At 39.5% G+C, this 27,790-nt stretch overlaps 1 protein-coding gene across 2 annotated transcripts; it reads right to left on the reverse strand.

Moving 5' to 3' along the window:
- Positions 1 to 322: 322 nt before the first annotated feature.
- On the reverse strand, positions 323 to 13,593 carry LOC121873306 (T-cell activation inhibitor, mitochondrial-like). 2 transcript variants are annotated; one of them, XM_042376806.1, is made up of 9 exons: positions 13,425 to 13,593; positions 10,603 to 10,868; positions 9,651 to 9,876; positions 9,112 to 9,332; positions 8,527 to 8,618; positions 6,946 to 7,046; positions 5,016 to 5,159; positions 4,655 to 4,786; positions 323 to 3,382 (listed from the first exon to the last, which is right to left on the reverse strand). In XM_042376806.1, exons 1-9 carry the CDS (start codon positions 13,457 to 13,459, stop codon positions 3,139 to 3,141), a joined length of 1,461 nt encoding a protein of 486 aa, XP_042232740.1. In that variant the 5' UTR covers positions 13,460 to 13,593; the 3' UTR covers positions 323 to 3,138. The 2 variants fall into 2 exon arrangements, with proteins under 2 accessions (XP_042232740.1, XP_042232741.1); XM_042376807.1 differs by having other exon boundaries at positions 13,412 to 13,593.
- Between the last annotated feature and the right edge of the window lie 14,197 nt (positions 13,594 to 27,790).

Raw genomic sequence — 27,790 nt, forward strand, 5'->3', positions numbered from 1 at the left:
TGAAGATGACTTTGAGGGATTTGTCAGGGAGGCCCTGACAAGTGTGGATGACAGTGATGGTGACTCACCTGAGGGCCAGTAGCCTGCCCTCTGCCTCGGAACCAGCCCCCATCCCCGTATGCCGACCCATCTCTTCTACTAACTTAAGTGTTAAACCTAACTTTTAGTTTTCCTTACCTAACCTTTATTTTTCCTAACTTAACCTTTATTTTTCCTAACCTAACCTCTTCTATATTAATTGTGTGTGCATACCATCATAAAGTTAAGATAAAATTTTTACTACAACATAGTTGTGTGTCGTCAAAAAGTGGAGTTTGGGGGTCGGCCCGGTCTATTTCAATTAATCCCATATGTTATGTTGTTCACTTTACGCGTTTCTCACTTTCCGCGGTACCCTGTGGGTTGTATTAACCGCGTAAAGTGAGGGTTGACTGTACACAGAAATCATACACATATCTGAAAACAGTAAATGATGAGAACATAGGGTGTCTAAAAAAAATAAAAATAATTACATGCTGCCTTACAGATTTTTATGGAGATCACGTGAAAGATTATATTATAAAAGCAACATTGTCCTCAATTGTGGGATATCTTGCACATTAACAGGTGAGGACAATGTTGCTGTTTTAATACTGTACAGTATATTGTACAGCTACAGGCATTCCCATGATCTCCACAAAAATCTGTAAGGCAGAGTGCATAACTTTTTTGGGAACACCCTGTATATGTGAATGAATAAATTTACACATGAATGACGCCATACGAAGATAATGACTTAGAAATCTGACTCAAGTAGATAAGACAAACTTTTAACACAACAAACTAAAAGAATTATAAATAACATTGTAAGTTTACACTAGAAGTACATTATAAGCAAGGGCAAAAAATATGTAGGTGTGCATGGTAAGCAAAGATAAAAGATTTTTCAATGGAAACCCACTTTAACCCCTTGTGTACGGGGGTCTTTCTGTGTTGAATGAAATCAACTGTCGTTAGCCAAGTAAAACATGAAAAGCGGCGTCCCTGTAGTGATGGGGTTAGGGGTGAAAAAATAAAGAGCAGGTGATTACTTGGAGATACAGTCATACTACAAAACAACGTTCTACTGATTAGACCCCCACCCAAGCTAATTTTCCCTGATGATTAAACACCTTAGCACTACCTAAGGGGGGAGGGGGGGGGTTAGGTTAAGTCATAGATTAGGTTTTTTTAAGTTAAGTTATGTAAGGCTATGTCAGGTTAGGTTAGCATTAGGTCAGGTTAAGTTAGCCTTAGGGTGGTTAATCTTAAGGTGAAATAAGCTTGGGAGGTTAATTTTCAGGTGATTCTTTTTCATTACCATCCTTAAGTGAACACAACTCATGAGATTTCTGATGAAAAATGTTTCAGGCAGACTTATGAGAGTTTGACTGATCACTGGGAAAACAAAAGAAGAGAGGATTCCTTTGTGTACTGTGAGCACTTATGGTGGAAAACGGCTTCTGAGCCATTGATTTGCAGCAGGAAGATTACTGGAAGGTTCAGGGTGATGAATATAGGAAACCAAATTAATGATAAATAATGAGGTATGATTAATAGAGAAATAAAAAGTTGATATACAAATACAGGGTAGATGGATACTTTTAATGTGATAAAAAAGGAAAAGATTAAGCACTTCTGTTAGCTGGTAAATTGCTTATCAGGAAAACCAATGAAAGGTTACTGGAGTTTAATAATGGCACCTACTGGGGAAGACCAATGGGTAATTCTTAAGATGGACCAATAAGGAATTTCTTACGATAGACTAATGATTGTTTTTTAAGAACAATGGAAATTTTTTTCCATTTGCTTATGGGGGAAAATTTCTTGGATGAAACACTGGAAAAGTCATGGTAAAGAACAAATGAGGGATCCTTAGCACTGTCCATGAGAAAGTTTTTTGTATGGATCAGTGGAACACTCTTAAGAGAGAATACATGTTTGGACTTCCAATAACTAAATGGAAGTGATGACTAGGGAAGCATTCAATGTGTTCTATAATAAACAAAATAATTAGCTAGTCATACAAATGTGAAGTAAAGTACTTATACATACGTACATACATACACACACACACCTCCCACAGTTTAAATAAGTTTGGTGTAAATAAGGCAAAGGATTTACCCTTTACCAATAAAAATTTGATATACAGTATACAGTACATGGTGTTTGGAAGTTCCTGTTAATGGAGTATTTTCATGACTTTAGAGGACTTGTGAAGACTATGAATAACTACAGTAAAATGATATCTATAAAGTGAAACAGTGTATAGCACTTTAACTCACTTTTTCAAGGTCTTCTTTCCCCCAACTCCAACTGGCCGTAATTTCACCACATCAAGCAACACCCCGACTGTTGCCTTTGATAGCCCACAGGTGCTGAAGAATGCCACCATGCAACTCAGTGAAGCAGCCCTTATCTTCAATAAATAAGACATGCCACTACCTGATGACAACCAAGCCAACCCTACACTTTCTCCTCACATCAACATGTAGAGCTCCACTACACTGTTATGTCTTAGTGTGTGCAGAACTTTAGCCTATAACTGGTGAGTACAGTACACTACTTGTATATTCGTGTACAGTACAGGATACATTATAGAATAGTTTCATATTCCTAAAATAAACTACAATACAATACATCACTTTTTTGCTGATGTCTTAGTAAGGATACTGTACTGGGTTTGGAGAAGGGGTCTGGAATGTACACCTTAGTTACTACAGAAAACTAGGATTGCTCTAAATGAATTTGCTGTAAATGAGCTTTTTCTGAGAAAGCATCCTTTGTTTGGGTCAAGGGAAGGGTTTGTGTGTGTCTGTGATGTATTCTATCTCCTATGTAAACCATTCGTATATAAGCAATAGCTGCGTTCAGGCAAGAAATGCATTTTCATAAATTCTTTAGTGAAACTTTCTGCCTCAACTATTTATTAAATTTTTAATTTCAATTTAAAATTTTGTTTATATTTACAGAAACTTATGAATTAAAAGACAAGGTATCCTACTGGAAGTAAGTCCTATTTGCAACCAGACTGTGCAGAAAATACAGCAACATCATTGGAAAAAATAAGTTAATGTTACCATTAATACTGTACTTATGATAAACCTGAGCAGAAGAAATTCAAAATTTTTCCTGGTCCCAGTTCCAGGGGATACACACTTCACCGTCCACCATAACAGCGTAGTAATGTGTGATCCAGATACGTGCACCTGACAAGAGCGGAGACAGACGGTAGCCAGAGTCCAGTAGACGCTCCAGGCACTCTATCATCATGTTTGGCATAACTGAGTCATCTTTCTCCAAGAATTCTAGTCCAAGATCTTCTTTGCACTTTTCATATAAATCCTTTTCTTGGTCACGAATACTGAAGTGGCAAGAGAAACACAGTCACAACTAACGTTATCATTAGCTTCAACACAATTCTCATATAATTACTGTGTTGTACTTGAGTAAATAATGTGCATTAATATAAGAAGAGATATAATGAAACATCACCACAATTAATGTGCTATAATGATTTTTCTAAACAACCAGACCATTTCAAGCTTGGTTTAGGTCAATCATGAAAATGTATTTGTCATTGATATTAATTTAAGTCAGTAACTATTTTATCTTAGGTCAATTTATCTGTATAAAGTGACTTAAATTACCTAACAGATTCTATGATAAAAACAAGTAGAGTAGAGAAGAGTACAGTGGGCCCCGCAAATCTTTGAGGCGTGGTATGACAATGTCAAGCGTAAATAAGCAAAGTTAACTTCTTATGGGAAATAAGGGCTAAGGTAAATTAGCTCAAACATGCTTACAGCTTCCCCCAATACCTAACAGTAAACTACTTTAAATAATGTACAGTAAAGCTTCATTCTCCATCATGTATTTCATAAATCTCAATAACCCTGTACAGCCAGGCAATGGCACACTGGTAAAGCCAGTCTTTACAAAGTGTTCAACATTTTAAGCTTTTTATGAATATTCAGGAACACACACCTCTACCGCTGCTTCTTCTCAGGTTTCCTGTAATATCAACTTGATGTTTTTGGGAAGAAGGAGATGCCATGTTACAAATCAAGGCAGATGATGGGCAATAAGTATAGCAGGCAACTGTATGATAGAGAGAGTATGGCAACTGGTCAGATGTAGACACACGGACAAGAGGTATTTGCCTCTGTGTCCAAGTGTGTATATAATGTGCAATGTATTTAGGTGGATTAATTCCTGATGCAAGTCAAAATTTTATGAAGCCATTGTAAATAATTAGAAAAAAGTAAATTATAATTTGCCAAATATTTGTGGAACATAATTATGAGAAGTATATATTTGTGGGGAACCATTGTACAATAACAGATTTTTCATTCAACTTGACATTTCCAGCTAATGTCATCATCTTTTTCAGAAATGTTCTCTCTTAAGAAAACTCTTATGATAAACTTTTACAGTTCAAATAGTCGTATATTCCACAAGATTCCCCCTTCACAAAAACTGTATACTGGTACTGTACTGAAACAGTTTTTTATTATTACTTTCATCAAAACTCTATTTTGCCAAAAACGTTGTTCTTTAAAATTCCCTGATAAAACCATCTATCTACAGTACTGTATATCAAACAGAAATGTCCCCAATTTTATATTCCACACACCTTTCATACTCAGCAATCATCTTCTCTGCCTGATCCATATTTTCTGTAATAAAGTTGACTAGCAGCCATGGAGGGCAGGAAGATGGTGCTAATATCTGGCCAGTTGGAGACAACATGAGTGGACCAGCAGCCCTAAAATGAATATATTTAAATCAACTCATATCACAAAATACACACATTGTCTTATGGCAGAAAAAAAGATTAAAAAAAAAAACACACACACACAACAGTAAGCAGTACAATTAATCAACCAATTCACTGATTTTTTTTAGAATTGTTTACCGAGTTTGAATTAAATAAATTGAATAGCCAATGTAGTATATTATATCACATATCAATTAAAAGTGCTTTAGGTACTCACGACTCAACCACAAGTTGTAAAGAAGACAGTTTTTCCGGCCAAGACTTTGGAAAACCTTCACGGCCTCGATAATCTCCAAGTGATGTGACTAGACGTCTCAGATGCTGAATGTAATGTTCCACTAACACAAATGGTTGATACTTTCTGCAGGCAAAAAGGTATTTATAAATTTCCACTTTTCATTTCTCATGAGATCAAGTACAAGAAACTCCTATAATGATGCAACTTACTCCAACATTCTCATAAATTTGCTATTATATGAGAAATGTTTATTATCCTTTAATAATCAATGAAATGAGATGACTTCATAGGACAACACAGAAATTAACTTCATTTATTTAAAAATAGAGAACTTCCAAAAAGACTTTGCCATAAAAACAAATTTATGTCTTTATAAGTGGAAAAATACTGTATCCAAATTTCTAAAACTTTCTCTGATGAAAATAAAGAGCAAGGATTGAATCCTTATAGATGGTCAAAGGGATGAGTGAGGTGAGTTACCTGTAAGACAAAGCTGCCAAACACCTCCTGGGCAAAACCTGCCATTGACATCACACTAAAATTCAATTGACCTGCACTAAGTGCCACACTGTTCATACGTAATGAAAAGCTCATTTCCAAACCCTTAAAACATCTCAGTTTTAGAATGGTGATTAAGAAATATAATTGTTTAGTGGCCAAAATAGCTTTGTCATATAACCACAATAATAAGAGTAACACCGAACACATACTAAACAAGGCACCCAATGAGGACCTTCTATTATCCGAAACACAGACGAAACTTAAGTCTCCTGAGCAAACAAGGCCGGTTCCCTGTCATTTATCTTTTATTTATTATTTCCACTTCTCAACTTACTAACCAGTCAGGCAGTGAGCCTGTTCTTTGTTATGACCTTCATTGTCCAGTGTTAGTGAAGGACAACACTGGAGTACAGTACGTGCCTGAAGAAAACCTGAGATGTTTTGGTAGAGTCACACTGGTTAACACTTTTCTAACTTTCCACCAGGGGATTTAAACCCATGACTACAGTGGTGAGACACATGCTAACTACCACTGTAATGAACCACCATTACAGTACTTACACAAAATATGGTTGGGTTGGAAAGTAACTTAGGTTCAGATGATACAGAGGAGTTCAAAGTTTACTCATATAAAAAATGCACTCACTGACCTACCACAGCCTATTCAAATTAACTGATAAGCCTCTTGAAGAGTTTACCAATGATTAGCCAATTACTAACAACTGTAAGCGTGTTAAACTCTCCAGGAACAAAATTGATGAATGTAAAATGCAGGTCTGCCAAAACCAGCAGTGTTGCTTCAACATTTGCTTGCACATGGTCATCCTTTGCTCACATACCGACTCACCCCAAACAACCCACCTGGGGCAAGTCCCAGTCCTCACAAATAAACACATCACAAAATACATGGAGAAAGGTAGAGTGTTTGTGAGATGCAATTTACATAATCCAGTGTTAAGGCTTGCCACTTCTAGCCTGCTAACCCAGACTTGGCAGCACCAGCAATACATGATGATAAACCTTACAATATGATACCAGTAAGAACATATATTTGCTATACTCTATATTGGTATACTGTACTCTATATGATAACTGAGGAGCAATAGCAAACATATCCCTGAGATGACCATCAGATTCAATCAGACTCAGCAGGTTGGGTAGGATGCAATTCAGTCATTGTTTGTACTATAGTATATCGTTGTCCATCAGTATAATGTCCTGTTGTCACATACTATACTGCACATTCTTTGGGCACTGGCAGGCTCTGTACAAGAGGTGATTGACAACAGTATGCATTGTAAGTCACACAAGAGGCTTTTTAACTATAAAACTCATCTCAAGGTTCTCATGCTTCACTTCAATTTCCTGATTCCTGAAACTAATTTCTACAGTAGAAGACCAGTCTTACCGATGAGTGACTTGAATTTCTCTTAAAGCATTTGAAACTGCTCTCTGCATGTCAGGTATGCGCTGTATCATAGAATCCTCCTCAGGTAGTTTGCATATAACCTATAAACATATATGACTTGTAATAAAACTTATTCAACACAAATTTCACAAAATAACAAGTATATTATTTTTTCACTTAATAATTTATCATCCTAAACTGAGAAGCAATAATCTTTTTTATTCTAAATAAAAGAAATATACTGTACAAATAACATTCTAATTTATAAAGTGACCTTCCACAGCCATCTGCTGTAGTCAATTACATGGCCAGTGTATAAGTCACCAAATACTGTATCAAAATTACTGTAGGTGTAACTCATCTATTCATCTCTTGTGATCCTGAAATTCAATTCTGTAGCTGAGCCTGGATTGTGTGCCTAATGGTCCCTTCCTATAGGGGCTGCTGGAGGGAGTTGGAACTGAGGTGGTTAATCCAAAAATGGTAGTCTGGAGGCAAGCAGTGAGGAGGAATAATTTTTTTTGGGGTGTTCTTCTGAATGTCAAACACAAAATTACGGCTTCATGTTTGGATGAAGCAACTCAAGAGATGGAGGAAGAAGACAAATACAGTATACCATAAGTTCCAGGTGGTGTGAAAGGGAACTACCCATGTTCCCCTCCAGATTGTGTAACCTGGGAAACAGGAGGAGGTAGCCGGGACTCCTTGAGGAAACAGATTAATGACTTCACTGCCTCCAGTGAATTATCCAATCTAAAGTTAACTGGCAGTCAAATTCCCTTTGATAATCCAATACTGTATTCATGAAAATTTAACATAAAATACAGTACTTCATGCAGATTCAACCACTCCAAAGGTGAGATGATCATTATTGCTTACCTCCTTCAACCTCCAAAATGGAAGTTTCCTTTAATTCTAATTTGTTTAGCATATTATCATGATTATTATCATAAAAAAACAGATTACTATACTGTATACACTAAACCCCACACCAGTGCTCAATACTATAAGGAGTAAGGTGCATCATACAAGCAAAACATTTGAACCATAGGGAATAAAATTTATATGTGGGTTCACGTACAGTACAGGTATATCCACACAGCAAATATAGACATTAACACCACCAGCCACACACCAGGTACTGTAAGTGTGCCTGGTGAAGAAGGCAACTTGACCAGAAAGAAGGGACAAAATTAAATGTTAGTCCCCTAGTAAGCACCCTGTATTGTGAGAACAGATCAGACTTACAGCACACCTCGAAAATTTTACAAAGCATAGCATATAAACATGTTTGTTCAAACCTATTCCTGTTTCCCATAAGAGGTATTCTAACCTAACTATACCATCACACAGGTTAGGGGAAAAATTAATTTCAGTATTAACCTTAAACCTCGGGTTAGGGTGTTGCTGGCAGTACACCCCCACCCCCCTACGGGGATAAATCGATAAAAAAAAATCTACTTCAAAAAAAAAAAAAAAAAAAAATAAATACATAAATAAAAATAAATCAATAAAAAATTGGTGGGAAAATAGGCGGACGTTCTGGAACATCACCCGGGGCCTAAGAGTTAAATGACCAACCTTCAGCCACTGGTTACGGACTTCTGAAGTACTAAGAACGACATGTCCTTCCAAACTCACACCCGTCTCATTCCCAAAGTGGACAGCCCGACCTGGTGATAATTACAGCCTTTAGTTTATTTTATACTGTATATATCTCCTGCTGAATACACTTCTACTGATGAAGAGAATCAGTTATATCAAAAATTTGTTTTTACTTTATACTCTTCACCACTGATCAGTTTCTTAACCCAAACTCTTTACCACAAATCAGCCTCTCAGCCTCTTAACTCAAACCCTTCACCACTAATCAGCATTTTACACCCAGAGTTTTAATCAACCTCTTCCGGTGACGGGGGTCATCGTGTATACAACCAGACTTTTAAATATTTGAGTCACGAAGGACACTGCACTACTGTGTTTGACAGAGAGGTGTGGCAGTAAAATTAACTTATAATAATGGAATTAGTTACTTTTACCACCACACCCTCCTCTCAAAGGGTTATTAAAACTCTGGGCTTTAGCCTCTTAACTCAGACTCTTCACCACTGATCAGCCTCTTTAACTTAAAGACTCCTCAGCACATGTCAGAAACTCTTCACTCACCTTGCAAAATTTCCTTAATCTCCTGATGGTGCATGGTGAGTGCCTTGAGACCCTGAAGGCAGCCTCGCAAGTGTGTCGTGCCAAGACCTCGTTGCCAGGAGAGCTGACTCAGATTCAGTTCCTCTATCAAACTGTGGCGGAGTCTCACGATATCTTGGCGAATAGGCTCACTGACGGCTAATCTTCTCTCGGCCTCCCCCATGTTCTTGATCAGCCATGAACTGTAGCAATAAGTCAACAATTCAGTCAAAAGACATTCTGACTTTGTTTTGGGATTATGTAAAGATTAGACACCCCTAACTTATTTCACCTGATGATTGTATAACCCCTAATACAGTGCACTCCTAGTAAGAAATACTGTATTTAAAAAATGAAGGGGAAATTATTGAAAATTTCCTTTTATAGTATCACTCTTTTTTATGCAGTATACCTCTTACACTGTGTACAATGATTTATTCAATCATAAACTGACATTTCTCACTAAGTGGGGTTCTTAACTAATATTATGCAGTACAGTCGTTGAATAAAAAAATTCTTACTACAGATTTTCCCTCAGTCTGGCTGAATACAGCTCATCCTCAGGGTTAAAGGTGCTTGAGCCACCATGAAATGGTTGATGCCACTTTATCTTCCTGTCTGGTTCGTGCAGTGACTCTGGAAGGTTGTCCACATATTTGGTGGGAAGGTCAAATTCATTGAGAATACGGTGCACGATGTCTCGAGCTGAAGGTTTATTCAAGTTCAATGCTACTGTGTTCAGGCTACCTGTAATTTAAATTAATTAAAAATATCAAAGAATACTTGGTGAGAAGTTCCCTAAAAATTATCGACAAGTTGCTGGCTATTATGGAGGGGTCTGTTAGAGGTCTGATAGCTGATGTTCTAAATAAGTGAACACATGTGTTAAGTGCCACACTACTCTTCAGTCATGCTTGGTAATGTGACTCAAGAGACAACAGTGAACTATACTGAGAAGGCAGGTTATTGTGAGTTAAATGTGAGGCAGACAGTGAACAATTCAGTCAAGACACTTAAAGGCTTCCCTTAGTGATTCTAAAACATTATTAAAATTAATGAGAATGTTGATAGCACTGTGCCACTTGACTACTTTCAGACTGTGGAAAAGACGGAACAAAACTACCAACAGCCTGAACCAACAGTCTCATGAAGGCACCCAAGAAGACCCATTGTTATGTCCCTTGTGAAGCACCACATTATGATATCAGAAAATTATATGTGTCCAAGATATACAAATTACTGTGATAGAGAATACATATATTACTAAGTCACTTTAATTTAGAAAGATTAAAGAACCCCCAACAGTTTGTAAGAGATTCACCAACAGCATAACAGATGCCACAGAGATCATTAGTAATGACTGAAGGAACCTCTTACAAGGGCAGTAGAGGAAGACACACCATAAGCTGTCCAAAGTTTAAAAATCTTATCCATACTGTCAAGAATAAAAGTTGTGTTTGTAAACTTTCCTACCTTGCATTTTCTTATTTTTGATATAGAACTGTAGACTGACAGGCCTTGGTTTCTCATGATTGATGAGAGAATCAAGGTGACTGTTAAGCAACTTAAGGGAAGCATCGTTAACATGTTGAGCTCTTGGGTGTTGACCAAAGAGATCTGGGTGGACGAGGAAGTAGAATGGCCGCAATGCTGTTGTCACTTGAGCAGAAGATAAGTTCCGGCAAGAATTCTTAATTTCATAGAGGAGTTGTCTAGGAGCTCTGGAAGTTATGATATGCCTGAAATAGATTCATACTGGTATAGAGTACTGTAACAGCAATTCTTCCTTCACAAGCTATATAACAATTTTCATAATACTGTACAGTATAATCATTATACAATACAGTACTGAAAACCACATTATACAAAACCAATTCATCATGCAAACGTCTTTAGAAATCATTAACTGTTTTTTGAACATATTTTGTCACACCAAATGCAGAATATACAGTATGATGGTGTGAGGCCACAAGTGTGATCTCATTCAAGACCAGAATTGACCAATACTGGCACAGGTACAGATACATTCTCGGGCTGGTACATGCCCAGTACTTGCCAACAGTGCATAACAGAGATGTGATCAACTGTCAAAGCAGCTAACGAGCCAATCAGTGACGAAGAAGATAAAGTACTGTATATACGTATGGGGTGGGGTACAGTATACTGTAAAATACAATGGCTTGCTGCATTCTTCAGTAAAAATAAACAAATATGTGCAGGAAAACAGTACGAGTTTCTAAAGGATGCAAGAATGATCTTACAATAACAATAAGGTGACATTTAATGCTCAATGACATCAATTCTTCTTTACTATAAAATTAGGCAGGAGATATTTGACGGTATCCGGCCGAATAACCACTGGTTATTTGACCGGGATTTGAATCAAATCTAAGTACTTCTGGTCATAGAAAATTCTACATATTATTTTATATACTGTATTGACAATTTCAAACTATTAGAACAAATTATCATGTAGAAATAATACATGCAAAATTAAGGATACAAGGAAGATGAAATCAGATTAAATTCTAATCAATTTGTTAAGAAAACCAACACCTGAACGTTTAACAGTTATAATACTGTTTAGGTAGCGGGTGTAAACCCCAGAAACTGTTGGTCTGACCTAAATTAACTTAACCTAACCTACATTATATACTGTATGTCCAGGAGAGAAGTGGGACATCTCGGAGTATAAGAAAATGATTTAGGAAGATAGTGATAAGCTATTCAACATTTACATAATGGTGTAATACCCACAGCCATCCCAGGGGCGGATCCAGCTGCAGGTGGGGGAACATGGCGAGTGCAGGAAGCCCACCCAGCAATAGCAATTACTTTTTACTATACTGTACAAAAATGCCTGAGTACAATACTGCATTCAAGAAAAAGTATTGTAATTTTGTGATGAAAAGAGGGGGTCCAGACCGCCCCCCCCACCCTGTATCCTGACAAGAATCTCTATTAAAATCATAATGAAATCATACACAATCCCTAAGGGTCCGGGTCAAATAGCCGATGGTTATTTGACCAGGAATCCCGGTCAAATAAACACTTCAATAAAATTACGTTTGAAAAATAACTAATGACCTTCAACACTTTGTTAGCTTCTAGAGTGGCAGGAGTTTCTCTCAGCTGAACACAATACCTAGGTGCAACACATTCCTTAAAGGGTTAATGCTGGTCATAGCTCCAGCTTTGACCAACCTTAACACTTGCATTTTAACATCTAAAGTGATGCTTTTACTTAACACATCTGTCACATTTCCAGCACTAAAACTTAGGTATTATTGTAGTTTCAGCCCCAACTCAGTTAGAGCATTTTACTGATAACTCAGTAACCACTCATTTGCAATGGAAATGAAAGTCAAATTCGTACGAATCAGACCAAATACCATGGGAATTTTTTTTTTATAGTCGAACAGTAATTGAGGCTGAACCTGCAAATTTACCAGGTTAAGTTGCGTTAGGTTAAGTAAGGTTAGGTTAGCTGCCTATTAGCTTCCGTTTTGCTCTCCCCCACCCAAAATCCTGATTTCCTACGGATCCCTCAATACTGTTGAAGAGGATTGGGGGAGGGGTGATAGCTCAGTAACCTCTCATTTGTGATGGAAATGAGGTCAAATTTACATGAATCAAACCGAATACCACGGGAAAAACAAAAATTTATGGCCAAACAGTAGTTGAGGCTGAAACTGCAATTTTACTCAAACTTGCAGGTCTTTTCTCATATACAGTATCATTAGATTAACAGGTAGACATTTATTCAGTAAAATTTCCACATAAGTTCACCCTAGTTCAGCATTTGCACAGAATAAGCAGATACAGTATTCAAACAGTGATGAAAATTAAGTTGATTTAATCATGGTCAGCCCCAAAAAAGCTATTAAAAGGTTATTTACACTCTGGTATTTGTACGAATCAGTTACTAATCAAATAATAATAATAAAAAACAAGTTAAACAAACACTCGAACTTCTACATGACACATTTACTAAACTCACACTCATTAAAACTAGTGAATATTTCGGTAAAATATTACAAAGTAAATCTATATGCAGCTCTACATATTAACAATTCCATGAAATTACGTGGTAACAATAAATTTCACTCCAATACTTCTACCTTAATCTGCTAATTTACCTGTTACTAAGGTTATTGCTATTACCGAAGCACTGTATTGTACTTTTGTGAACAGGAATAAGAACAATTAACAATGCAGTAGTATACACAATAACAGCACAGTATAACACACAATTAGGAAAACTACAATAGAATGATCTTACATGTAATCCTTACCACTTGAACGGATGGCACGACTGCAAAGGAGTCATTTATAAAACTGTACGAGGTATTTTCTTGCGCTGTTCCTTAAAATCTTGACAATCACAGCAACAGCAACAGCAGCACCGTCAACCACTAAGCTGTAACAGTAAACAAACTCCTTGCTCGGCCTCCAGTACCACAGTTGCATGTTATAGTTTTTCAACATCTACAACATTATGTTTACCAATGATCAGACGAAAAATTGCAAATTAAATCATTATTTGTTCAGTACTTTTTTAAAATCATGAATGAATATTAATATTTCAACAGCTGAGCACTTGTATTACAAACACTTGTTACTCGGCAACTCTAGGTGCTTGGAGTATGAAAAGCATCTACTTCACATCAGTGTCAGTGAGCTATGACCATGTGTAAAGTGGTATTTGTGGGTGTAGTGTAGTAATCAATGTGACAGCTTCTGGCATCCACAGTGCCCTGGTGCCCGTGAAGCCTACTCCCGGGCCCCGGCTCTGTGACTCCCAACATTACGCCCCCCCCTCCCACCGCTGATGGTTGGCACTTGTAGTGGATTCCTCCCCTACAAACGTTGTTTGTCGCTGAGTAGCCGACCCCGCGAATTCACCAGTATATGCCTCGTGGTCTAGGTCAACCAGCGCCGCCTTACATGACGGAGGTCAACTATTAAGCCACGCTTACCTCCGCTATAAAAGACCTGACCTCGTGGTGACCTCTCTTCTTCTAGCTGCAGCCGCAGCAAGCTACACCACCTCCGCTCCTGCCTGGCGGCCCTCGCTCCCGCCGGCGAGCATGGCGACCCACAAGCTGGTCCTCCTCTGAGCACCCTCACCAACCAGCTCTCTCTACATCACGCTTGTAACCACGCTGCCACTTCCCAGCACCAAGCTGCACTGTACATCCAATACAATATGTATACAGAGAGCACATTGTGAGTTTCCTTTCTCCATCCCATCCTGAGTGCGAACCCAAATAACTCGTACCCCACACACTTATCACACGTGTTAATGACTTCATGTGGTGTTTCACGTGACTACGGTGGTTATACTGGGCTGGTGGGAACAGGAATTTAACAAGTGAGTTGGTGAATATTGGGTGTAACTCCTATCAGTGTTACTCAAGGACACTGCTGGCCTACATATCACCTCTCTGCCCCAGTGTATAAGACCTAGATTCCATTTAAATTGAACCATGGCAGGAGTCGACGCCGAGCGGCGCTCTGCTGATGTTCCTGACGAAGGAAACGAAGGAGATGATGAGGACAGTCATGACGACACTGAAGCTGGCTTTCAGAAGTTTAAGACTCGTCAGCCGAAACGCAAAATGAGGACCCATGGAAGGAAGCAGAGTAGAGCCAATAGGTGCATCCCTCCCATTGCTCCCCGGGCTAACTACATACGCCTTGCCTTCCATGAGAGCACAACCAATTTGATGAAGATTAAGTGGTTGAGAGCCCTGAATGAGGAATATTGCACGACTACACTGAATGTTGTCATGCCAGGTAGCACCCCTAGTTTTGTTTATGTAGGCCGAGAGGAGACGGATGCTATCCAACGCTTCATTGATGGAAAGGTCGGCTCACTACATCTCTTAAGCGAGATGAACCTGTCCGACCCCAAAAAATGAAGGAATACCTTGTCACCCACTTCCCCAAGGTTATTCCCCCCAGTGGCGCTCTGTCACTTCGGGGCGTCCACAGAGCAAGAAGACTTTATAAGGATGGTGCACAACTTAGTAAGATCATCATTGTTTGGAAAGGAAGGAACCACCTCCTGAGGAGTACCGCTTCTTCGGCATGTATGGTACCCCTAGTAACATCAGTCGGCAGACTCCTCCCCCTGTGGTGTGCTACAACTGCTTCGGGGTCAATCATGTGGCGAAATAGTGTCACAAGACAGCCACCTGCGGCATCTGCAGGAATGCATAGCACGAGGAGCTGCCCCACCAAGGAAGCTGCCTCTCGGGAGGGGAGAGAGCAGGCCCCCCCACCTGGGAGGCAGTGTCCCAGGTGCAGGAAGAAGGGTGTGACGGCCTGGCACCCAGGTTGTCCTGGGAGGCCGCCTCCACCCACAATAGCGGTCCCACTCAGTGATGCCAACAGCAACACTGTGGGGTCGCCTTGATCGCCTGAAATCAACAGCCTCACCTCCCCACCCAGGAGGCAGTGTCCCAGGTACAGGGAGGAGGGTGTGACGGCCTGGCATCCAGGTTGTCCTGGGAGGCCGCCTCCATCCACAATAGCGGTCCCACTCAGTGATGCCAACGCGGCCGGATCTCCTCCACCACCTGAAGTCAACAGGCACAGTGATTCTCCTTCGTCAGCCAATGCACATCAGGTTAAAGCCTGCCAAGTAAGTGTACCAGTGAACAATGGCAGTGATAGTGTTAGTGGAGCTTCTGAAGGAGCTGGTGCCTCCTCTCATAATGATGCGAACTTGAGGGTGAGTAGCCAGAGTGAGACCGATAGTGATGGAAGCATGAATGGGGAGAATGAGCCCCAGACTGCCAGCGTGGTCTCTTTAATAACCCCAGGTCTGAAAACTGTCCATAACCCTGCACTTCTTCCAATATTTATGGAGTAGGAACTCGCGGGACTAATGAAGGAACCTGTGGATAAAAATCCTACTGGAATAAGGGCCGTGAGGCGCATTATCAAGAACTCCAGGGGTGATGAATTTGAAATGGTTAACTTATTGGTCAGGCTGATCTATGAAGCAACGCGCGACTCTCTATACTAAGTTCAAGGTGGAACGAATAACACGAATGCTTAGGTTCATTTCATGGAATATCCGGAATGTTAACCGCAGAATTAATGACCTACAATGGTTTGTTAAAGTTTTTAACATTGATGTTATTGGTTTACAAGAACCTTGCACGTCCAGCACCCAGAAGAAAGTTGCACCCAGGATAGCTGGGTTTACAGCACACAATTGTGGAGCAGGAAGTGGCCTGCTCACTTGTGTAAAGAATGGTCTGGTCTGTAAATGGATCAAAACTCACAATGATGAAAGTATTCACTATCAACAATTTACAGTAAAGACAGCAAACAGTCAATTTTCGCTGTATAACATCTATGTTCGGTGTAATGAGCTGCGAGCAGACGTGTTACCAAAGCCATCAGGTAACAATGCTATGCTGTGTATGGGTGACTTTAACTCTCGTCACACTGTCCTCGGTGATGTCCAGTGTAACTCTAATGGGAGGGTGTTCGTGAATTACATCAATAATCATAATATCACTGTATACGACACAGACAAAGTGACACATCTGATGGGGGGAAGACTTGATTATGTGATTGGGTATAACCTAGTAGACAGTAATGTCAAGGCTAAGGTCATCTCAGACCACCTAGTCAGTGATCATTATGCAATACTTACTAAATACACTGTTGCTGATGTCAAGTGCTCTTTAGGCAACAGAGAGTAGCTAAGTACTGTTCTTTTTTCTCTCTCTTTACTTTTTTTTTAATAGGTGTAGATCTATACACAGTCTGCACCCCCACAACAACAACCATGAGTTTGATATGTGATTACTGCAGGGAGACGTCAGATATGGAGGATACAGGCCTGACCCTTACGGCATTTAGGAAGTTGCAAACTGCCGTAAAGCATGATGGCTGTTGCTGGAATTGCCCTGCCTGCATAGTCAAGGTGAATGAGGCGATTGCAAGCCATAAGGGAACGAGTTCTCTAGGGACGAAAATAGATGAAGCTGGAGCCCTGCTGGTTGCCAAACTAGAGCAAGTTGGGAAAGAGATCCTTGCTAAGACTGAGGAAGTAGCAGATAGAATGGAGATGGTTGCTAAGAGGAGTTATGCTGACATATTAGCAGGGCCACGGGAGGGGGCGGAGAGTAATGCAGGATCAGAACAGGTTCTACAGCAGCTAGGGACTCTGAAGAAGTGTGTCGAAGAAATGAAAATTAACGGACCTACTGTTAGGGGAGAGGAGGAGCAACAGGAACGTTTCCAGCACAGGAACAATGTACTGTAATAGTTTTTGGAGTCCCAGAGAGCCAGGCGGAGGGAACTGTGAGTAAGGTAACACACGATAAGATGCAGTTTCAAATATTTGTACAGAGGTTCTGAAGATTCCATCAACCCCTCAGGATGTGAGGAGGCTGGGACAAAAGCAGGGGCATAAGCCTCGCCCCCACAGGATCACACTAGCAAGTGGGGAAGAGAAATGAAAGGTTATTTGGCAGGCAAAAAACTTAGCAAGGAGCGAGGCATCTCAGAGTGTATTCATTCACCCAGATCGCACAGTAATGCAGAGGGAACAGCACAAAAAGCTCCTGCAGGACTTGAAGCAGAAGAGGGAGGAGTCAAGGAAGAACGGGGACGGGTGTACATGGGTTATATTCAGGGGAAGGGTAGTGGAAGCAAGTGTGCCGACACAGGGCCAAGGGGCAGCAGTGGACCCTCCACCCGCTCTAACCCCCACCCGGGAGGTGGCACCAGCTCCGCCTACCAGACTGGAGGAGGTGAGCGCCGTGTAAGCAATGACATTTCTAACCACACCCTGCAAAATACAGTGTACTTAGCAAATGCTGCACCTTCTGAGAATGGGGGGGGGGGTTACTACTAAGAGCAGAGACGTTGCCGAGAACAAATTCTGGCTTGAATGTCATGTACACTAATAATGACACGTTTCTTGATAAGCGAGAGGAGTTTGAAACACTACTGAGAGTACTGTGGGGTTCAGGAGGTTTGGGTTCACACTCAGGATGGAATGGAGAAAGGAAACTCACAATGTGCTCTCTTTATACATGTTGTATTGGATGTACAATGCAGCTTGGTGCTGGGAAGGCAGCATGGTTACAAGCGTGATGTAGAGAGAGCTGGTTGGTGAGGATGCCCAGAGGAGGACCAGCTTGTGGGTCGCCATGCTCGCCGGCGGGAGCGAGGACCACCAGGCAGGCGGAGGAGGTGTTGCTGGCTGGTTGGTGTAGGTAAAAAAGAGACAGGTCACCACGAGGTCAGGTCTTAAATAGCGGGGGGGTAGGCGTGCCTTAGTAGTTGACCCCCGCTCCGTGATGTATGGCGGCGCTGGTTGACCTAGACCACGAGGCACACACTGTGGAATTCGTGGGGTCGGCTACGCAACGACAAACAGCGTTTGTAGGGGAGAAATCCACTACAATACTCCCCCTTCCCTAAAGGCGGTGTAGGAGACTTGTCTGCAGGGTTGCATAGCACATGTGAGGCAGAACGGGCGGTGCATGCCTCATGTGAGACAACGGCGATGGCGTGGATGAGCCGGTCGCTGGATACAACTGTCTAGATACACAATATCTGTGGGAGAAGAGAGGGAGAAAAAGGGTGTGTGGAGGCGATGAATGCTGTGCTACCCTCATGGCAGGAACAGAAACCGCATCAGGGGAGGCAGGGGTTACTGCTGGGCCGGGATTGGCGTCTGAGGCAGGACGGGCGTGCTGGTGTCGGAAGAGGAGCGACTGTCTGCTTAGAGTAGCAGAGCTGCTCTAGGGTGTCTAACCTGCGGTCTAGAGACAGTAGTTGTAGAGCCGATGAGAGCTGCTTCTGTGTGGATAAGCCAGTCTTCCATGTTGCTTGAAGACTGGGAGTGTTATCAGTTTCTCCTCCATCCTGTGTGAGTGCGAATCTCCGGGAGTCACCATTTGTGGGGTTCAAGATGTTTGTGTTCTCACTCAGGATGGGTTGGAGAAAGGAAACTCATAATGTGCTCTCTATATACATGTTGTATTGGATGTACAATGCAGCTTGGTGCTGGGAAGGCAGCATGGTTACAAGCGTGATGTAGAGAGAGCTGGTTGGTGAGGGTGCTCAGAGGAGGACCAGCTTGTGGGTCGCCATGCTCTCCGGCGGGAGCGAGGATCACCAGGCAGGCGGAGGAGGAGGAGGAGGAGGTGTTGCTGGCTGGTTGGTGTAGGTAGAAAGAGACAGGTCACCACGAGGTCAGGTCTTAAATAGCGGGGGGTTGCGTGGCTTAGTAGTTGACCCCCGCTCCGTGATGTATGGCGGCGCTGGTTGACCTAGACCACGAGGCATACACTGGGGAATTGGTGGGGTCGGCTAAGCGACAAACAGCGTTTGTAGGGGAGAAATCCACTACAGGGTGCTTGTTTTTTTTATTATTACTTATTAATTAGTCTCTGCTGTAATATTTTCAAAACACGTCAGATAATTTCAGACACAAGAATTTCGCACATCAAATGAATAGAATAAAATAAAATAAAAATGTTTTTGTATTTACACAAAATAAACTGTAGTTATAAAGAAATACAATGCGATACAGCACTTTTTTTTTAGAGATAGCCCACAGGTCATTGACCCATCGGGGCCTGAGAGAAGGTAAGGGCCAATAATAATAATAAAATTAATTCATAGTAAATAAAATTATAATATATAATACAAAATTGAAAATAAAATAAAATAAAAATTATAATAATAATAACAAAGAACCATAAAGAAATACAAAAATGAAAAACATTATATGTATGTTTGTTGTCAATAGTAAGAGAAACAATTGAGACCCTGCAATTGTGAGTAAATGAAGCACAAAGCTAGACCAACAACCTGGGACTTGGTCACAATTTTCGTGTTGCCATATGGCAGCAGGGTCTACCATTAGACAATACAGTACATTATGCTTCCAATATCTTCCCAGGCAGTAGTACCTCCCTGTTTGGTAGCTGCCTACTACCTACTAGTTTGGTTAGTTTAACAACTTATTGGTAAGATTGGAGAAAGAACAAAATAACTTGTGTGGAGAGGGTTTTATTATTATTATTATTATTATTATTTTTATTGGTTTTATTGCATTTCGCACCCCACATTCCTACACCTAATCTATTATCATATTCGAATAAGACGTCAAGTTATAAGATAATTTCGTCTATTACATTACCGTCGCAAATGTATAATAACGGAGATAGCGTATCCAAAATTTTCTCTATTTTCTTCCATTAATCTTCAGCTATTATTGCCTACCTCACCTCATCACACTGCGTGTCTCCTTCATAAATCATCACGCGGCCAATCAAAAGCGTTTTTTGGGGGCAAACAATTAAAATGATTTGTGGTTTAATTCGCGGTATTTTTGGCCCAATCAAATTCGATTTTTATTTTGGGTCTCATTTTTCCAAATTCAAATTCATTTCCAATCATGGAAGTCTGCGATGGGTGTCACTTCAATTATATGGAGCCGATTGCGAGTTTGAGGGAAAAATGAAGAAACTATAGCATTTTTTCAATCTCATGGTGTTCTCCCGACCTCAGTAAAGTGTCCTAAGTGCAAGAACGAATGTAAATATGTGACATTGTGGTAACTCGTCCCTTATCCCAAAGACAAAGAAGAGACGGCCAATAAAGTAAGAAATAAGTGATTCCATCATATGGTGAGTCAGTTAGGTTAGGTTAGTAAACATTATTAGTTCAGTAACGTGATGAAGCCTTGTAGAGAAATGAGTGACCTGTTTGACACTCAGCAGCTAAATTTAATGTGAAAATCATAAGAGCTTCCAGGATTATTTTGTTATTTTTCTTACAAAATAAATATCTGCATTAACAATATATCACAGACGCACCAACATACTGTCAGAAAATATTAAAAATCCATTTACGTAAAATAAATCCTATAAACTACGTATATACAGTTGTATTACATCAGTACAGGTTGACAATCCTTTATCCGAAATCCTTGGGGCCAGAGGCATTTTGGTTTTAGGAATTTTTCGGTTTTCAGAATGGTTAATTTTTTTTTTATATGTGAATTAGCCCACCCAGGCATAGATCACTGACCTACATTGGAGCCTGGGGGGCGAAAATATAATAAAAATAAAAATAATAAAAATAAAAATAATAAAAATAATAATAATAATAATAATAATAATAATAATAATAATAATTCATAGGTCTAGGTTGTGTTTCTCACTTTTGATCTTTGCTGTTTTATTATTATTTTATTATTACAGTATTATTATTATTAATTTTATTATTATATTTTATTATTATTATTATTGTAATCATTATTATTTTATTTTGGTGTATTTTTATTAAAAATTTTATTTACTATGAATTATTATTATAATTATTATTATTTCTATTACATTTTCGCCACCCAGGCCCCGATGTGGGTCAGTGATCTGTGCCTGGGTGGGCTGATTCACATAAAAAAAAAAAAAAAAAAAAGGCCCCACAAAAAAACTTTCGGTTTTCGGATAAAGGGTTGTCAATCTGTAGTACAGAATGCCTCGTATAGGATCTAATTCTTTTCATGTCGTCTCTTGAACTAACCACACCTAAAACATGATATATACAGTCACTTAAAAAACTATCTGTAGAAAATTGTGTTGGAAAAAAAATGACACAAAGGACGAAAGATTTTGGCAGCCACACCGAGACAACAGGAGTCGTAGTGTTAATGGACGAGTTGTCGGTTCTTGGTAAAGACAAGAAATACACTCTGCCACGCTCGTAGAGTGATACGGTATATATAATTAGTAATAAAAGTTTAAAATCCTGCTATAATAGTCGAGAAGTTTATTTCTCTAAAAACAGGGTCCCCCCATTTGCAATGACATCACCAGTTAACCCGGAAGACGACGTTCTCCAACAAACTCATCGCTGCAGTCGGAGGTAATACAAGGTTGGCCTCTTCAGACCCCAAATGCCGAAAAGACATGTCTGGACCTTGCGAGAATTGCATTTTTGACGAGTTTGCCAAAAGTGCCGAAAAGACAGGTCAGGACCTTGTGAGAATTGCATTTTTGGCGGGTTCGCCAAAAGTGCCGAAAAGTCATGTCCGGACCTTGAGAGAATTGCATTTTTGACGAGTTTGCCAAAAGTGCCGAAAAGACAGGTCCGGACCTTGCAAGAATTGCATTTTTGGCAGGTAGTTTTAAAGTTGCCGGCATTTTTGCGGTCGGTACGGAGAGCGCGCGAGTTTTGTGGCATCCCGGTTTTATATCTAGAAGTGTAAGTAATAAGAGTGCAGAGGCCTTATTGCAACTATATCTTGCGTTAGTCAGGCCGCACCTCGATTATGCGATTCAGTTCTGGTGCCCTTATTATAGAATGTACAGTATATCAATTCACTGGAGTTGGTGCAGCGAAGAATGACGAAAATGATTCCGGGACTTAGAAACCTTCCATATCAAGATAGGTTAAAGAAACTAAACTTGCATTCCTAGAAAGACGAAGAGTGCGGGGATATATGATAGACGTATTTAAGTGGGTGAAAGGAATCAATATAGGCGATATAGATAAAGTTCTTATAATATCCGAGCAGGATTGGACTCGTAGCAACGGATTTAAGTTGGATAAGTTTAGGTTTAGAAGGGAGATAGGAAGGAACTGGTTCACAAATAGGGTGGTGGACGAGTGGAAAAAGCTTAGCAACTTTGTAGTAAGTGCTGGAATGCTGGAGAGTTTTAAAAGGAAGCTAGATAGATTCATGGATGATAGAGAGTGGTTGTAACTCTCAACAGGAACTGCTATGCACATGCACAGGCCAACCGGCCTATTGCAGACTCCTTATTTTCTTATGTTCTTATATGTCTCTCTTGTCCTAGGAGACTGCCCCACACGTGCTCGCTCCGTGGCTCAGTCCGAGATAAACACTTGTACGTCTCATGCGTGTGCTACTCTGCTCTTGTGCTTGTGATGGCTCCCAAATGCCCTCAACCACCTTCATCCAGCCACGGAAAGGCACTCAAACAAGTGAAGAGAGATAAGGTCATGTATTTCCCCCATACATATGCCTGGCAACAGGAGCTTTAACTCTCCTCGCTCCCTGCCATATTTCACTGGATTTACTGTTATCACGCTTGGGGGTGAATTACATAACCTCACATGAGGTGACCTCACACAATGTACCCACAGAGGGCGACCTCACCTTACCTGGAGACTTGATGGTTGAGGATGACCTGATAACGAGATCTGAGGTTGACGAGTTCCACAACAATTTAAATAATGAGTTACTTAATGCACAAAGGCAGAACATACCATACAGAAAACTCAGATCAAACAACAATGACCCTAAATGGATAAATAATTATTTAAAGAATATTATTGGACAAAAGAAGGCCATGGGAGAATAAATCGTGGTGAAGTTTACCTCCGAGATTATTTTAAGGTATTGGCCGGTAGGGTTAAGACCGAGATAAGAAAAGCAGAGGAATAATGAACTGAAGGTAGCAAAGGAGACGAAGTCAAACCCCAAGGGATTCTATCAAATGTATCAAACTAAAACACGAGAAAAGATTGGACCAATACAGTCAGATACTGGTGAGCTAATGTGATAACGACGGAGAAATGAGCAATAATCTGAATAAATATTTTTCAACAGTTTTCACCACCGAAAATTTAAACATGATACCCGAAGCACTGATTATATACAGACCAATCATTTCAAACTCTATTCGAAATCACCTGGAGAAGCACAAGTTGAATCAATGAATCCCAACATGGCTTCACAAGCGGGCATTCATTTCCAACTAATCTATTAACATTCTTTTCATGTTTTTAAATCAGTGGACAAGGGGCACAATTATGATGTGGTATATCTCGACTTTAGCAAAGCCTTAGACAGAGTCCCCCACGAAAGACTAATAAGAAAAGTGGAGGCTCATGGAATTAAAGGAGATATTCTAAAATGGATTATGACGTGGTTACAGGACAGGAAACAGTGCGTGAGCATTAACGGCACTAAATCCGATTGGAGCAACGTCACTGGTGGAGTTCCTCAAGGCTCAGTACTTGGACCATTATTATTTATTATATACATAAACGACATAGATATCGGCGTAGACAGCAACATAAGTAAATTTGCTGATGACACTAAAATAGGGGATGTAATTAAATCTGACGAGGACTCTGCAAGACTACAGGAAGATCAAAACAAATTTTTCAAATGGTCTGAAAAATGGCAGATGAAATTCAATGTGGACAAATGTAAAGTCCTCAGTATAGGAGATGTAAACAGGGAAACAAGATACTAGATGGACAAAGATGTTATTGAGAAATCCGACTGCGAGAAAGATTTAGGAGTAATGATAAGTAGGAATCTTTAGCCAAGTAAACAATGTGTATTTGCTCGAAACAAGGCTAATAAAGTACTTAGGTTCATACAAAGGAGTGTTAGTTACAAGACTAGTGAGGTCATCCTAAAACTATATCTGCGCTTGTGAGACCTCGCTTGGATTACGCAGTTCAATTCTGGTCACCGTATTTCAGAATGGATATAGAATCCTTAGAAAGAATTCAGAGAATGACAAGACTAATCCCGGGCATTAGGAACCTTGAGTACAGAGACAGGTTAAAGCATCTTAATTTGCACTCCTTCGAGGTAGAGTGAGGGGCGCTATGATAGAGGTGTATAAACGGAAGTCAGAGCTAAACAAAGGAGACATTACAAAGGTATTTAAACTATCCAACCAGGAGCGAACTCGCAAAAATGGTTTTAAATTAAAAAAAAAATTAGATTTAGGCGCAAAATAGGTAAACATTGGTTTGGAAATAGAGTAGTGGACGAGTGGAACAAGTTACCAAATACCATCATTAACTCGAATACGCTGGATAGCTTCAAACATAGGTTGGATGGATATATGAGCAATAGGGGTTGGGTGTAAATGGGACTGCCCAGTATAGGCCAATAGGCCCGCTGCAGTTTCCTCCTTTCTTGTGTTTACTGATAGAATAGTGCTTATTCATGTCATTGTTGCTAGGTTAGCTCATCATTGTAACCACCAGGCTACTGAGCCAAGCTGTGAAGTGTTATGGTTTTTTCAATTCGTATTTTTGGGTAGATATACATAACCTTCATTTATTTTTACTCATTTACATGCATACACCATCCTACATGCATATTGTGAAAAAGTATACAGTATTACACCATAATTACCGACATCCTTCATGTTGGGTTGGTTAGATGGCTACGAAAGAAATTCCGTATGTTTGATCTTTGTATCAACCCAGCTGGCGCTGTATGGCAACTTGACCACTCCACTTTAATAACAAAGCACCGAGTTGACTTGAGGGTAAACTCGCATTTTTTCTACATTACATTTTGTTGTCGTGTTTATTATTATTTGTGAGAGGATTTCCCCATTATTATTCATTTGTATGCATTTATGTAATAATAATAATAATAAAGATAATAACAACTATAATTAATGGTTTATTGAAAGAGCATGGCAGCCAGTAGGCTGAAAATATACAGTTACATAATTGGGGAATGGGTTACATGAACTGACAAATAACTTAAGTGATACAAATATGATATATAATTAAGTGGGGAAAAGGTTATACCACAGGGCATTTCAACAAACTGACAGTGCAAAAAGGTAAGACTGGCTGGGAGTGAATACATACACTGGCTGATTACAATTGTTGATAATTTTTATAATGGTTGGGACTAGCCTGTTCTTATAGCATATGTGTGTGTGTGTGTGTGTGTGTGTGTCTACACACACAAACATATACAAGTATACTGTACAAGAAATAATTGCCCTAAGGGCAACTGCAGAAAGGGAATATACATTTCTTTGCACACAAGTAAAAATGTAACCCCTCCTCCCTTCCCTGTGATTATTAGATGTATTAATTGCCTGTATGTTGACCTGGCGAGTTAAAGCTAAGCATTTACATGCCTAGGTATAAAGGTAGACGTCGCATTCTGGACTACAGGGTATATCACAAAAACAGGTTTTTAGAATTTTTTTAGGGGGGACATAATATCAAAATATTCAACTGGCTTGTAGTAGTGAAAGCACAAACTCCTCAATATTCCTGGCTTTTCAGACATTTGATTCCCTTCAGTTAATGCAGAGCTAGTAACTGGTAGGAGTATGAAATGCAAAAAGGCAACTCAGGGATAACTGTAACACATTGTCTCAAAGACAATATTTGTGACACTGTTACATTAAGAATATTCCACACATTCCAAATCATCTGCACAGTTTTCAATCATGCTGTAACAAATTTCTCTAACTTGGCACATGTCTCACAGGCATAAAATTAAATAGATTACAGGCTTTAAATAGAAAATATGTTTGATGTATGATTCTTTACTCAATTTTAAAGTTTCTTCATAAGTGGGGCACAGTAGATAATTTGATAAAAAATTGTCACATATATCCAGCTGGAAACCTTAAACCTTTAATTTACATGAGACACCCCAGAATTATCAAATAAATAAAAACCTTTCATGGGTTCATAAAAAAAAATGAAATGGCTCTGGTGTTTGAGGTAAATACTGTATATGAAAGGTTAAAAATGCAGAATAGTTTCTTCATTTGCATTACCTTATTTGTAGGCACTACTGGCCTATTATCACAATAAGTAACAGAAAATAACAATCACATCTTCTGAGAACTTTAAGGCCACAAAGATCCAAAACAAAATAACTTTGGATTCATGACATATAATACAGGCACAATAATTTTGAATAAAACCCTGATAGAAATGACAATAGCTTACAAGAGAACAAGAACTGAGGCTAGTGAAATGATCAGCATTAGAGATTTCTCAACAGGTATTAATAGCAGGTCATAAATATAATTATATAAAATTACTTAAAAACAAACAAGAATAGAAAAAACATGTTTTAATGTGAAAATACCAAAAGAAAAAAGAAAACTCAGTACTGTTTCTTAAATTAAAAAAGCAACTTTAAACAGCATAAAATAAATCATGTTCAATGTTTGGGTGTTTGATGCAACCAATGAGCACTGCACAAATTCTAGCATCGCAATTGTCAAAAGAATAAAAAAATATATATATATTGTGGCCACCATAAATAGTGGCAGAGCAAGTAGTCTACCAGTACTTACGCCCGGCCTCATTAATACACTTCATAGTTGACTCCTACGTACTGAATTAAAATAAGGTTAATAAGATATACAGTTTAGGCAAGATGTCTAGCAGAGTAACCACAACACTGAAATATACACACAATATACGGAAAATTTCATTAGAGATTAATCACGCACATCACTAGCCTCGTGCAATGTTATGGACAAAAGTACTGAAGTACTGGTAAACCACGTGCTCCACCATTATTTATGGCAGTCACTGTATATGATACCGCGTCGAACACTGAGTTACCAGCTTCCATGTATCAGGTACAGTGGTCCCTCGGTTAATAATGGTTCGATTAACGAATTACCTTCCATTAGGATCTTCAATTCAGTTAACGATCAAAACTTTGATTAACGAAATCCTTACGAACAACACGTTTTGTTGTGAGTATCAGCTGACCAGCTGATGGGCTAGTCTGCCAATTCAGTAATCTGTTCTATGTTTACATTCGTTTCCAGTGGAGTAAATATAAAGAAAGTTGTGATCTTTAATATTTTTTCATTTTTTATATTAAAATTATTAG

Source organism: Homarus americanus, unplaced genomic scaffold (assembly GCF_018991925.1).
Source record: "Homarus americanus isolate GMGI-L3 unplaced genomic scaffold, GMGI_Hamer_2.0 scaffold32929, whole genome shotgun sequence".
NCBI lineage: Eukaryota > Metazoa > Arthropoda > Malacostraca > Decapoda > Nephropidae > Homarus > Homarus americanus.